General features: G+C 42.2%; 1 protein-coding gene across 1 annotated transcript in view; it reads left to right on the top strand.

Moving 5' to 3' along the window:
- The window catches only part of DHRSX (dehydrogenase/reductase X-linked), a 162837-nt gene that overhangs the window by 110278 nt on the left and 38748 nt on the right, over positions 1-13811 (top strand). The window contains exon 5 of the mRNA XM_064408248.1: positions 5904-6111. Coding sequence (XP_064264318.1) covers positions 5904-6111 — 208 coding nt within the window. The remainder of the gene's footprint in view (positions 1-5903; positions 6112-13811) is intronic.

Below are 13811 nucleotides of genomic sequence, written 5' to 3'. Positions count from 1 at the left end.
CTCTGTTGGGTACTAAGTGATTGAATCTTTTCTCTATGAAGGTGTTCTTGACTGATCTCTTACTTGCAAGTTTACTGATGTTTAACAGAGATGAGAATTATCATTCCTAGTGGAGAAGGGGCTGGAACCTCTCTCTTGTTTGATCACGCACTTCAATGTAACTTGTACAAAGAAACTTGTGACTTAGTCACATCTGGTTGATAATGAAGCAGGGATGGAGAGGCTGGGAGGAGCCTCAGTGCCACAGAGGCTTCATGGCACCAGCATGAAACAAACCTCAGCAGCAAGGGGAAGATGAGCCAGGTGTGTGACAGGGTGCAGAGGGATATGGGATTGACACACAAAGGAGCTACAATGGCTGGGTGAGAGAATTAGGGAGAATGAACTTACCATTTTCAGGGAAGCAGAGAGGTAGATGAAGTTGATAAGCATGTCTGGAGCTGAGCCTCTCCCCTCCTTCCTGAACACAAGCAGTTCCTTGATAAAACCAGCATGGAATCACTGCTTTGTGGTGGTAAGGGAGGAGGGAAGCAGAACACTGTCATTTGTTCATCATGGCCATGCATTTTGCCTGGCACAGGGAATTATTGGGGAAGTTGTCAGGAAAAGTAATGAGAAAAGTCAATGGGTGGTGCAGAACATCTTGGAAGTAGGGAGCAGGAGATGAGAGCTCATGGGAACTTGTTCAGTGCTGGAGCAGAGGCTCAGGCAAACTCCTGTGGAGAAGTTGTCCTGATGAGGCAGGTTGGGATGAGGCAGGAGAAACCTAATCCTCTGGAGATGGTTCTTCTCCACAACCCCAGGCTTGGTCCCTTTCATTTATCAAACCTGTTTTCACAGTGGCCAGTACCTTCCAGGAAATGTCCATGCACAGGGCATTGTTCCAGCACTGATGCCAGACAGACTAACAGGTGCCTTTGCATCTCCCCTATGGTCAAATGCATTGGTGTGGTATCTGTGTGTCATCCAGGTGTCATTGCTGTGCCATGGGGTAAAAGTTCTTGCTTTGCTTGATTTTCCTCCCAATGCAAGAGTCTAAGGTCTCCCTGGGACACAGGGAGTAAGACAATAACATTGGAAAGTTGCACCAAGTTTCATTTGTGTTTTTGTGTTTTTCTTCTAAACTGTTAGGATCTTTACCTTTTCAGTTCTCATACCCGTTATTCTGGCTTCTGTGTGTGGTCCTGTTGAGACTCAGAACACTTTTCTGGCATACCAGTAGGCACGTGGCCTCCCTGTAGCACTGGACTCTGGGTTAGGGATGTGGCTTAGTAGGCAGCCATGTCACAGCTTTTAGAGCAGTGCTGTCAATTCACTGCTCTTCAGCCCAGACGAGGCAGGAAGCAGCAGTGCCTGTAAGAAGCAGTCATGTGGGCACAGCTGTGCCTCCAGTAAGCACTTCTGGGGACAATTCTTACAGTAAGGCATTGCAGGTTCTTGTTGCTCACTAGCCAGGAGAGACCCACAGGACAGGCAAACTCTTGGAATTCACAGCCCAGTGGAACAAGGTGGACCAAGCAATCTGGTGCAGGCAGCCTAGCCAGGGCTGCTGCTGTATGGTTCTCCTTTTCAGGTGAGAAGTGCCATGCCGTTTTACTTGGAGATACACCCAGAGGTGTTTCGTTCAATGGGTGTGCAGAGCAGAGCAGTTTCGACATTCTGTGAAGTGGGGGTGGGTCACCCTGTGTGGCTGCACTCGTGGGGTTGGAAATGCTGCCAAAGACATCAGCTAAGACAGTGCAAAGGAGGAAAGGCTGTGTGTTTTTACTGGAAGTAACTGTCTCCTAATTTTTCCCCTTGGGAACATTTTTGGTACAGTATGTATCTCTTCCTTGTAAATAGCAAGAATTGGGTGAATGTGACTGTAAAGGTTCCCCTCCTGCTGTGAAGGTGTTAATGTGTGTTTGTGGCTGACCTATTGCTTTATCTGCCCAGCCTTTGGCTGTCTGGAGATGAAGAGCTTGTGTGAGGGGGATCTGCCTCCAAATCCTCTTCTGTGAGCCTGGCTGGGAAGGCAGACATTTTGTTCTGTACGTGAAAAAGAGATTTTAAATTTTTCTTTTGTAGTGAGTTGGAGAGAACTGACTTTAAAAACCTCCAAGTAGCTCACTGTAAATAAATCCAGATGAGTGAAATACTTGTATTTATACGGCTCTTAAAACACATTTTATAATGGAGATGGAGGACGTCTTTGCAGTGGGAGGTATGGGAGTTAGAGCAACATTCGTCATCATCTGCAGTACGAGCAGGCATAGTGAAAATTCTCCTGTATAATTCAATAAAAATGGGGTATGTCTCACCTATAATATTTATAACTATCATAAAATTTTTTGTTTTGCTGCATGCAGTGTCAGATCCATTTTGCTCTTTAAATTACATAAGATAGATCAGAAAAACTTTTATAGAAAATCATCATAAATTCTTGCTTACAAAGACAGCTCTCATGAAGTGTATTCATTCTTCGAGTGAGAAATATGATTATTGATTGCCTAGTCATAGAATTAGAAAATAATATATTTTTTGTTATTCATTAAAGCTATTTAAAAATGTGTATAATTCAACCATATTACAATAAATGCAGGGCTGCAGCACAGTGGAATGTATTGCTATCTATAACAACAGCTGTTCAGCATAGTTTTGCAGGAAAATATTTTCCTTATTCTAATTTATTACTACCTCTGCAAAATCACACATCCATGTTTTGTTTTTGTTCCCATACTATCAGACTTTTGCTGGAATATTTCAGCAACAACTAATCAATTACAAAGTAGGAGCTTATGTTCAGCTTACTTATTAATTCATTTTCTTATGCCATGATGTTATCAGTGATATTTTAAAACTGAATCTTCTGGAGACAATTCAGCTAAATCAAGGGGAAAAACATATAAGAAGGTTATATCAGAACTGAGGTGTTTGGCATTAATGGTTTGTGTGCTGCCACTTCAAATTTCACATACACTCTGAAAAAATTATAAGGCTGATTGTTGATAATTAAAACCAGAAAGATACTGAGTTATTTGGATTCCATATTAGAAGAAAAAGCATGGTCATTCTTAGTTTTCAATTAAAAGATAGAGAATTTGTTAACGTTTCAAGTAGTATTGGATTAATTCAAAGAATTAAAAGTAGAACCAGCTTTCATTTTTGAGTTAACATTTGGGACCCTTAAGTAAAGCTGATGATGTTTCTGGACAAGAGAAAATCAATAGCATGCCACTTTTAGTATCTACTGAATGTTAGGTAGTTAATAATTTAAGAAAGAGAGCTTGCTGCTACACTTACAAGGTTTTCCCTTTTGTTAAGGAAGGAGACAGGTTCAGTTTCCTGTTGGGTATTCCTTTGTATGCTCACTTTAGTAAATTAAAAATGGCTTTTCCTCAAATAAGAGAAACTGCCCTCAGACTACAGGGAAAGATTTTTTTTTTTTTTTTGACAGCCTTGATATGAACTACCTGAAAGATGGGAGCCTTTAAAAAAACAGAAAAAGTCCTTCAAAGGTGTTTTGGCTTGACATTATTTGAGCAGCTCTTGAAGATAGAAAGGGAACTGTAGTAGCATCAGATGCAGGCAGAGGTGACTGTGACTGCTCAAGGACCTGACCAGAATTTCTACTCAGGGGATGCTCTTGAAGAATGAGCAAAAGAATATTGGGGAGCGTGTGTCTTTGCAGTTGTGCATTGCATAAATGAAAATTTTTTCTGTCTCCTGACCCACGCTCAGATCTGTTTTTTTTGCTTCCAGGATGTACAGCACAGATGGTGGAGACTAATTGGGGTGGAGGGCAAAGCCTCTATGTGTTCTTGAAATCCTGTGTCTCTCTGGAGGTCGAGGGTGAAGTTGCAGTGGCACAGGCATCCTCGGGGCTAACGTGAGCGATGGCAGCCTCCCTGGCATTGCCTGCTGTTCACGATGCAAAGCTGTAGCAGCTGTCTAACAGATTCTGTCTAACACACAGGACATATTTCTCCATCCCTCCATCTGACTCAACCCACAGAAGCATGTTCATGCATGGAGGGGTCCTGTATCAAGCCCTGCAGCAATCCCAGCAGATGCAGAAGCAGCATTTGGCGTGCAGATCAGCCTTGCTGCCAGGGCTCCTTTATATTGGCTGCCTTGCTTGGACTTGTATTTCACTGGTGTTGCTGTAAAGAGAACTCTGACAAATTGCTACCTTTCACCTTTTCCAAGTGTCAGAGCTCTCTGGAGGGCAGGATGGCTTCAGAGATATGCCAATAATTTCCTTGTACTAGCCCTGGTACTCAGAGATGCAGCAATGTTTCCATGTGCCCTCCAACAGCTCATGCTGAGCTCTGTCTATGCTGAAACTTGCACTGTAGCAGGCTGAGACTTAGTCTGGGAGCCTGGGGTTCATTCCATCCCCAAGCCATTCCCATCCTTCCTTTCTTCCCAGAAAACAAGAAAAAGTCACAGCTGGACTTGTCTCTCGTTTGCATCTGTCCATAACCTTCACAGCAGTTCTCAGTCCCAGCCACTGTTACAGATGTGATTATACACAGTTTACAGCAGTAAATTACATAGGGAGATGCTAATCAAAGCCTTTGTGGAGCCTCATCATGTATTTTGTGTTGTGTTTCTTTCACTGTGCACCCGTCAGAATGGCTCATGTTCAGTCTTAAGTTCTCCATTTGCAGGTATGCTGTGTTCCACCCAAACATTTTGTTTTCTCTGTGGCTTTCTTGAGTTTATTCCCCTCCCACTGCTTCTCCAGTTGCTTCATTAAACAGCAGGAAGCCACAGGTGAATCCCTATGGATGTTTGCCATACTAAAAAAAGATCCCAAAAAGATCTCTTTCAGTCCAAGAGGCAGCAACAAAGCAGGACTGTCAGGTGGCAGGAACCTCCAAAACAGGGATGTAGATGCACAGCATGTGCAATTTGAAATGGTCATTTAATGTGCCATCATCAGGTCAGGCTGACATCAGGAAATGTGATGTTAAAGGCTTTTTAGTGGGCACATGAAGTAGTATGAGGATTAAGCTGACACCCTGTCATGTCTTGTGTGCAGAGGTGGCTTTTCTGCTGTATCATTTTAATGGGTGTTAGAGAGAAGCATCCAATAAGTATTCTCCATGAGTTATGTCCATCTACATTTAAATGACAAAGATGATGTCCACTTGTAAGTAGTTAAATTTTAATAAAATAAGAAAAATTTATAGCATTCAAGTTAATGCTATAACTGAGCAGTGTAACTATCCCTCACACAGCCTCAATACATGATATAGTTTATGCATGAGCTCAGAATTCTCTGCAAGATGCTGAAATCAACATTGCATGATGGGGATGTGGATACTTATTTTAGACACTGAGTTTGAAAATTGTGGTTTGTGGAAATTTATGCAAAAATATTGCCAAAATAAGCATTGAAAACCTAATTTCAATATGCAGCTGCTTGTAAGCATGGTAATTAAGATATATTGGGTAAATTTACTACATCTGCTCTCACCCACACCAGTGAGAGAGAAGTTGCAGATTTCAGATGTAGACTCACCAGAGCTTTCAACTCCAGCCAGGATCGAGGAGAAAGCTGTCTGGGAGAGCAGGTCTGCTGTTTAGCCTGGTCTTGTCTCCACTGCTCAGAGTTTTGATGGAGGGAATGTTGAGATCGCCCAGCTCCCACCTCTTGAAAACACTTTTCACAAATGGACTCAGAGTCCTTCAGGGACGGGAAAAGTCAATCAGCACTATGTGGATAAAGAAACCAAAGTGAGGGTTTAGTAATTTTTCTTGTCAGGAGTCAATCAGTGCCGACTTTACATGCCATCACCAGTCACTCACTGCTCTGAATGCTGTGTTTACCCTCTGCAGCAGGAGATCCGTACTCCTTCTAGCTTGCTGCTCCTCTGAAATAAATCAACAGGTTTTACCTCTACTTTTTCCTTCAGCTGGGGTGATGCTGGTCCCTGAAAGGAAGACGGAGGATGGTTTTGAGGAGCACTTCGGCTTGAACTACTTGGGACACTTCCTGTTGACTAACCTCCTCTTGGATACGCTGAAGCAATCAGGAACGCACAGTCACAACGCTAGGATCATCACTGTCTCATCAGCCACCCATTATGTAGGCAAATTGCACCTAAACGACTTACAAAGCAGGTACCGATCCCTTTTTGGTATTCACTGGTCTGTAGTAATCCTGTGCAGATTAAAATACAAGAAAATCGTTACTGACTATGAGATGAGGTTTTGTTGCCTTTTTTTTTTTTTTAAATAAAATATATGGTGCTTCTCAAGCACTTGCTTATTATATTTAACATCTGATCAAAGCTTGCAGCCTTGAGCTAAAGGTACAAATAATTTATAAATTCTGAACAACATCTTTTATTCTGGACTTCGAAAACCTCACTTTGCTTTCTGATGCTTATTCTGCGGTGATGCTTGTGGTCCACGCGGCGCCTGGACTCGCCACCGCCTGATCAGGGAGAGACGCTCCGTAGCCGGGATGTTTTGACATGGCTTGGGTGGATGCTAATAGACCTCGTCCCCGAGAGGCTGCGTGCTCAGATGAGCTCAGACAGCCGCCTGTGGCTGCTCGCTGCCTGCCGGCGAGCAGGGATGCTGGCTGGGCTCCGGGGGCAGCTGGCCCTTCCTGCCCAGCTGCCTGGCACACAGCTGCTGTGCCGGCCCTCTGCCTCTCCTTCCCGCCCGGCAGCTCTGCCCGCCCGCCCCAGCTCCCTCTGCCTCCGCCTTGTCCTGCTCTGCTCCTGACATCCCCGTCTCATCGCCCGTGGCTTCCCGCACAGCCCTTCTCCAGCTTCCCCCACCCAGCCCCCGGCCCCAGGCTGTGTCATGCTGCCTGTCCCCGTCCGAGCCCTGCGGTCCCTGCCCTGTCACACATCAGCCTGGCCAACGCTGGACCCTGGCTCCTGTCGCTGTCACCCCCTGTGCTTCCCTAAGAGCCCCAGGCTGTGGCCACCCTGGGTTTTTAATCCAGTAAAATGGGCTTAAATGCATGGATGACTTCTGACCTCCTGCTTTCGTTTAGGAGAACTGTGGATGAATGTCTGTGGGATATTTCTAATGTTAGGGAGACATCAAATGATGTGGTAAATGTCTCTGATGTCATACAGGAACTGCGTGGAGTGGTTTAGTTAGCAGAGAAACAGGCAGGATAACAGATAAATTTCAAAATTTCCCCATGCTGTCATGCGTGGCAATTACGTGCTTACTAACAGGCTCAAGCAGAGCCTGCCTTCTCATGGGCTCCAGAGAGCTTCTGCCTGCCTGCGTGGAGCCAGTCTGACTTCTGTGTCATTTCCATGAAAATCTGTCTCCATCCTTTGACAGGGACTTCAGCAGATGATCAGAGGTTTCATCAAACCTGTCCCAAGGTTTCATTTCCGAACAAAGACTGAAATTACAGGGCTGGGCTGTTTCCACTGCAGACATTTTACATATGAATGCTGCATTAGGCATGTCAAACTTCTGATTACATGTTATGGCATCAGTTTTATTACAAGCCATTGTTTAAACCTCTGCAGGGTAGTCACAATTTAATCTCTTGCTTGTAAAACAACCACAGGAAATTACCCTTACTCTTCACTTGATGTGCGTAGTCATTGTTTCTGATGGGCATGTGCTGGATGGCATCATGCAAGGGGGCTAAGGGGTTTAGTATTTCTTGGGCTAAAGTGCAGAATGCAGAATTAAATGTGACTGTTCTGTGTCTCTAGATAACAGTAGTTTCCTTTATTATAGCAAGGCCTTATACTGTGCCTCTAATTTAGGATCATCCCTGTCTTTGATTTGTCATTATTAACTCATATTTTAAAGGAACCAGAAATATTTTGGTTTGGAAAGTTATGGTTGAGCAAGAGCATGACCAGTCTGACATAAAGAATAATAACATACCAGTGAGATTTACCTGCAGCATTTGTGTCCTTTACCTTTCAACATTATTGATGTAAGAAGGGTCATAAAGGATGACAGACTCTTGACTGATTTTGCCTGCTCATTCCCACACAGATGCTCTGAATCATTCAGAGGTAGCAGTGGTGCCTGCACATATGCACACTGGTGAAACCCAGAGTGGGCTGTAAATTCAGGTCCAAACCTTTCCTTGGTTCAGGTGTAAAAAGATGCTTTTGGTATTTTTTTTTGCAGCCTAACTGCCAACAAGCCCCCACTCAGACAAATAGTTTGACATCACCATAAACAGTGCTGCAAAAACCAGTGAGATCACTTGTGTGTTTGAGTGTGTCCCTACAGTGTGAGCAAGGGTTTAGCAGGAGGACTGCTGGGGAGTATCATAGCCAGGCATTGCCTACTCCACAGGGCCCTGGAGATGCCTTGTAATTCAGAGCAACATTCAGGAGATTTAATGGATGTGGTAAAGACACCCGTGGTGAACAGTTTCCTGGTGATGCCATATCTCATTTTTACTGCTTGTGTGAATGGGAAATCATTCTAAAATTTTTATACTCTTTTTTTTTTATTTCTTTATTTTGAGTGGTGCCAGTTGGCCATAATTCATTTTACAACTTGGGTGTATGTTCCCAGGTTGGCTGGTAGTCCTAACCTAGCAGGAAAGCAGCAAAAAAACCATCTGGAGTCATTATTGGAGAAAGGGGGATGTACTCTGTGCTGGGGAAATTGCTGCTGGCAGCAGGCTGAATTGTTTACCCACCTCTTGTCCCATTATTCCTAGATGCTAGTTGGGCTAGTGTCCTGACTAGAGGTGAGTGACAGTACTGGAGCAGGGATTCATCCATCAGGCATGGCAGAAAAGGAAGAGCAGAAGACTTGTCTCGGCTCAAAGGAGACACTAAACTGAGGTTCAGTTCTCTGCTTTACCACAGACTTTTCTGTGGAATCCTTCTCCCACCCAGGAGACTCTGGGTTGGAAGTCACATTTGTGGCCATTTCTCCTCATTGCTTGTACTTGGTGGTGAGAGATCTGATCTGAAACCAGACAACATCCATATCAGATGCCACAGGGCAACTGCATAACAAATAATTGTTGGAAGGCCTGTCCCATGAACAGTGTTAAATGAAGCTGTGTTAGTCCTCCATGTTTCCTCTTTAGTTTGTTTCCTGCCATTTTACCAAACTGATTTATCCCATGTTGCCCTGATTAGCTCTTTTCAGTGGGATGGTTAATTAAATTTTGTCCTTTTGCATTTTGCATTATTTTCCTTCCTTCATTGTCTCTTTCTTCATGCTTGCCTGCTTCTTCATCTGTGTCTTTTAAACTTTTTTCGTTTAAATTGCCTTTTCCCTCCCTATGTTTTTTTTTTTTTTTTTTGCTTTGAGGCTGTCTTATTTCTACCCACCAATAATTTAACTCCTCCTCTCCATTTATCTTCCTCTCATCTTTTCCCCCAGCCCCTCTTCTATCTCTTCCCTATGAATGCCATTTCTCCCCGTTCCTACCCCTCCTCTTCACACACACACACACACCAGTGGAAGAGACATGGCATGGGTACATCAAGGCAGGATAGAGCTTGTTCCAAACAGGCAGGGCACAGCTTGTTTCATGTGTGTTATTGAAAATGCAAACGCACACGCACAAGAGCACTGACTGTTCTCCCAGTTCTTTTGCTGAAGGATATATATGAAGAACATCAAACGCCTTTGTGGTCTTTTAGATCCAGACCATTTTCAACATTTCCAGCAATCACATGAGTCGACAAGGGGATCCCTAAGGCAAATCATTCCCCTTCATCCCTACTTTGAACATGACTCTTTTCAGGGAGGTGAAAGTTTAAGAGAAACACAACCTATCTGCAAGCATTTCCACAGTGGTGATTTCAGCAGTTCCATGCAGAGGGTAGTACACTGGTGTGCTCCAGCAGCACAGCTAGCATGGCCTTCTTTCCTATTCTCCCTGCCTTTAGTAATACTTTCTAAATTGAGAGGAGAAAAAAAGTATGGTCATGGGAGAATATGGCTGTCTGGTTTTAGCAAAAGCTTGAAGAATACTGTACCATCTAATTGGGTTGAGGTAGGCTTGAGCAGTGCATGGGAGTTCATGGTGCTCTTTCAAGGCTGAGGTATAGGACACTCCTTTGAGTGCTCTACCTACCAAAGTAAGAAGGTATTTTTAGGAAAATAAAGAAAAAAAGACCGTATTCTCTTTCCCAGGCTGTGGATCACACTTGAATATGCTCCTTTCCCAGGGGTTAGCATCCTTGTGTGTTCTGTCTGGCTTTTTCTCCATGACTAACTATTCCTTTCATCATCCTTTCTTTTTGCATACCAAATGGGCCCTGTAATGCTGTGAATCACAGATCTATGAACTCCCCAGCCACAGTAACACAGCTCCTTTTCTGGTTCACATCTCTTGTATATTCAAGAACAGTTAGTCACACTTTTCTGCTCCCTTTCCTCTGCTCTCCAAATGCAGAAGGAGCTGATTTTTTTGAAACTCTCCAAGCTGAATATAATATATTAGATATAATTTCTGTATTTTCCCTGTAGCCCTAGTGTATGAATCATGTCAGAGACAATAGAAGTTATATGAAAAAAATTGCAAAATTCCCAGCTGCCACATGTGTGTCTTAGCTGGTGTAAAATAGGATAAACAGCTCTGCCCTAGACCTAGGAAGATTCTGGAGAGACCAGGCAACTCCAGTTCATCTACTCTGTTAAGCAGTTCACAAAGAACTGTAACAGGAAGTGTTAGGTACTGATGGGAAAATCTGTCTATCAAACTGTCTGGAGGTCTCCATTTCTTGGATGAGGGATGTCCTTCATCTTATCTTCTTCCATGTATGTGAAGTTTGTTGGTTAAAAATTTTGTATTAAGTTTGGGCAGAAAGCTGAGGATTCTTTTCCGTCAGCATTACTAAATTTTGGAAAATATTTTCCATGAAGAGCAACTAAAAGTTAAGATGCTGAATTACTTTTGGAAAATATTTCTCCATTTTTGAAACCAAACCATTTGATTTCAGTTTTCTAAAATAATTTTAAAAATTTATTTGTAATTATCCCTATGAGTACACTGGTATTCAGATTTTGAAGTATGACAGTGAAACTGAAACTTCCAACATTTAATTTCTAAACCATCCTTTTGAAGTATCTCCATCAGTTTCAAATTACTTTTTTCTCTCTCTCTTTTTTTTTTTTTTTTTTTTTTTTTTAAGCTGGACATTTGAGTAAAATGGATTGGTTTTTTACTAAGAATGGTTTGATGAGTCAACATTTTTTTACAATGAAAGGCTTCTATTTTTTAAACACCCAATTAGTTCCTTCAGTGCCTTTTCATTATTGATTTGCCACTTAAAGTTCTCTAATTCTCTCTGATTGGAAGAACTGATATTATAACATGTTAAATTCAAGCAGAAGCAAATATTTAGCTGGTGTAGCATAGTAGTAGCATAGTGCTGTTGGGTATATTTCTGTTTTTTATACAATAAAGGAAAATTTGTAAAAGGAAGTAGGAGAGATTTTCATGATTACCCCTTTTTTGTAAATCCAATTTAGCCAGTACAGAAGTCTTTCATAATAACTTATAAAGAGCTGTGTCACTGGACTGTTATTCAATAAAGTGCTGGAAAAAATATAGAAATAGTAATAATAAAAGATCATTAGATAGATAAATATTATCATAGGTTTTATTTAACTCATGAAATATATAGTTCTGTTTTAGTTCTGCCATTTAAGCAGCTTCTGCATGATGTCTTCTGTTGCATATTCTGGTTCTATTTGCAAGATAAATCATGTTGCCTTTACAAGACCAAATGCTGACTGCAGTACAGTGCTTTATTCATTTAGACATGTCCTTCCTGCAGCAGGCTATCAAGTTTTCCTGTATAGAGTTAGATGATAACTATTTAAATGCTTACTCCACACACATGAGTCCTTCTTTGCCAAATGCTTTCTGTATAAATGCAAAAGGATTTGCTGCTTTGCAAAATGATCCCTTGTGTTTGCAGCGATTAGCATTAATTGCAAAAATTGACTGGCCTGGAAAATGAGTGTACTGGGGAAGGCACAGATCTCAAATTCTATAAGTTAATTTAAAAAATAAATAGGCTACTGTATCAGCAGACCAATTCATCAATTCAAAAGACAGAGTTCTAGCTCAAATGCATCAAGTGTTTTATCCATTCTTGCCTGTTCCTGCAACCAATGACAAAGAAATATTTAAGTCAGGATGCCAACTTCAGAAAGCTTTCATTTTACATTCATCAATGTATTTTCATTCTGCCTAATCAAAATGCTTTTAAGGTTGATTGACTTCTGGAGAACAATAACAGACTGTAACACTGATACCACAAAGGTAAATGTCAGACTTACATGTATTTGGGGTTATGTAGCTACTTTGTTGTCACAATGTTAAATTCCTTTTTGTCTAAAAGAATTAATGTTCTTCACAAGGGATTGTTAATACTGGTTGTTGGTTTAGTAGGACATGGTGATTCACAACTAGTTCAAAATCTCAGCATGCTGGGAAGTATGTGAGATATGGGTGCTCCTGCTGCCCAGCCTTTCCCTGCACCATGGGCTGGGTAGGAGAAGCCAGATCTGCGTGGCATTCAGGACAGTGGCAGTCACAGATGTGCTTTTTCCAGATAGGCAAGATGTCTCTGTGGTAATTTGTAAGTTAATGTATTGCATTCATGTGATATGGAGGGCAAAAGGGACTTGGAGAACTGGGAGCAGAGAGAGAGCTTGTTGTCCTTGAGAGGGGAAGGTTAGTTTAACATCTTTCTGTCAGCAAAAAGACTCATTAAAGCTGAATGAACCGTAAAAGTTTGGAGTGCTGGTCCTGGGTGATTATTCCAGTGTTTTAAGAATTTTTCTCAGTTATCTTAACTAACCTCATCCTCCCTGTATCTTGTCAGTGGAGTTGCCCTTTGGGCTGCCCAGCATAGCTGGGGCAGGCTGGCACACATACCTGTAAATCCCTGGAATGATGTGTTCAGAGAAATGTTCAAAATTATCAGCTCACCTTCCAGAAACCCCCTCCAGGTTCAGCCCTGCTGTTGTTCCTGGTTCTTCATAGCCATACATTTCATGTCTTGCCACAAGCAAGGATTAAGGATTATGAGGTATTGTGCAGGATGCTGAAGGCAGATTTCTGCCTCTTTGATTTGTTAACTCTCAATCTTTTCTCTAGTCCTCATCCTAAACTTAGTTCAGTGAAGGAGAACTTGATCTGTTCAAAAGCAGACCAAGCAGTTGAAACTCACACCAGTGAAGAAAAATTTGTCTTTTGATTCAATCAAGCTCTTGATAAAAATATGTTGTGAAAACTATGCTTTCTAGAGTAAAATGAATCTCTGTAAACATAAAATATTTTAGCCCCCAGGAGTTTTAATACTGCCAGAATGTCTGATACAGTTGTAGCTTTGTTGCTCCGTTTCTTCTGCTCTCATTACATGTTGGGTGCTGTGGTAGCCCAGCCTTTCTTGCCATGGGAGGTGGAGAGGGGCTGTACACACCAAAATCTCAGCTTCCCAAGAGGGACAGAGACTAAGGAGCACTGTGGCTCACAGTAGCTTTAGGGGAAGCTCAGGAGTTTTTAACAGTAATGTTAAAGGAGTGGTGGGCATGTTCAGTGCCTGCATTGCCACCAAAAAATCAATCAACCAATCTGGTCAAAGCAGCAGTTTCTTTGCTTTTTTTTTTTTTTTTTTTTTTTTTTTTTTTTTTTTTTTTTTTTTTTCAGTGGGCTGGGGCAGAGGAGCTCTGTGACTGTGTTGGTTTTTCAGGACATGAAACTTCTTGTCATTTCCTGGAAAGCTAAACCTGCCAGATTTCACTAGGTTCTGGCATGTCTGCAGGTGTAAGAGGTCTTAAGCATTCTGGTCCCAGGCCATGCCATGCCTCCTATTATGAAATGCTTGGTT

Source organism: Passer domesticus, chromosome 2 (genome assembly GCF_036417665.1).
Source record: "Passer domesticus isolate bPasDom1 chromosome 2, bPasDom1.hap1, whole genome shotgun sequence".
NCBI classification, from domain to species: domain Eukaryota; kingdom Metazoa; phylum Chordata; class Aves; order Passeriformes; family Passeridae; genus Passer; species Passer domesticus.
The sequence above is the reverse complement of the archived record's forward strand: the minus strand, read 5'-3'. Positions and strand labels throughout refer to the sequence as shown.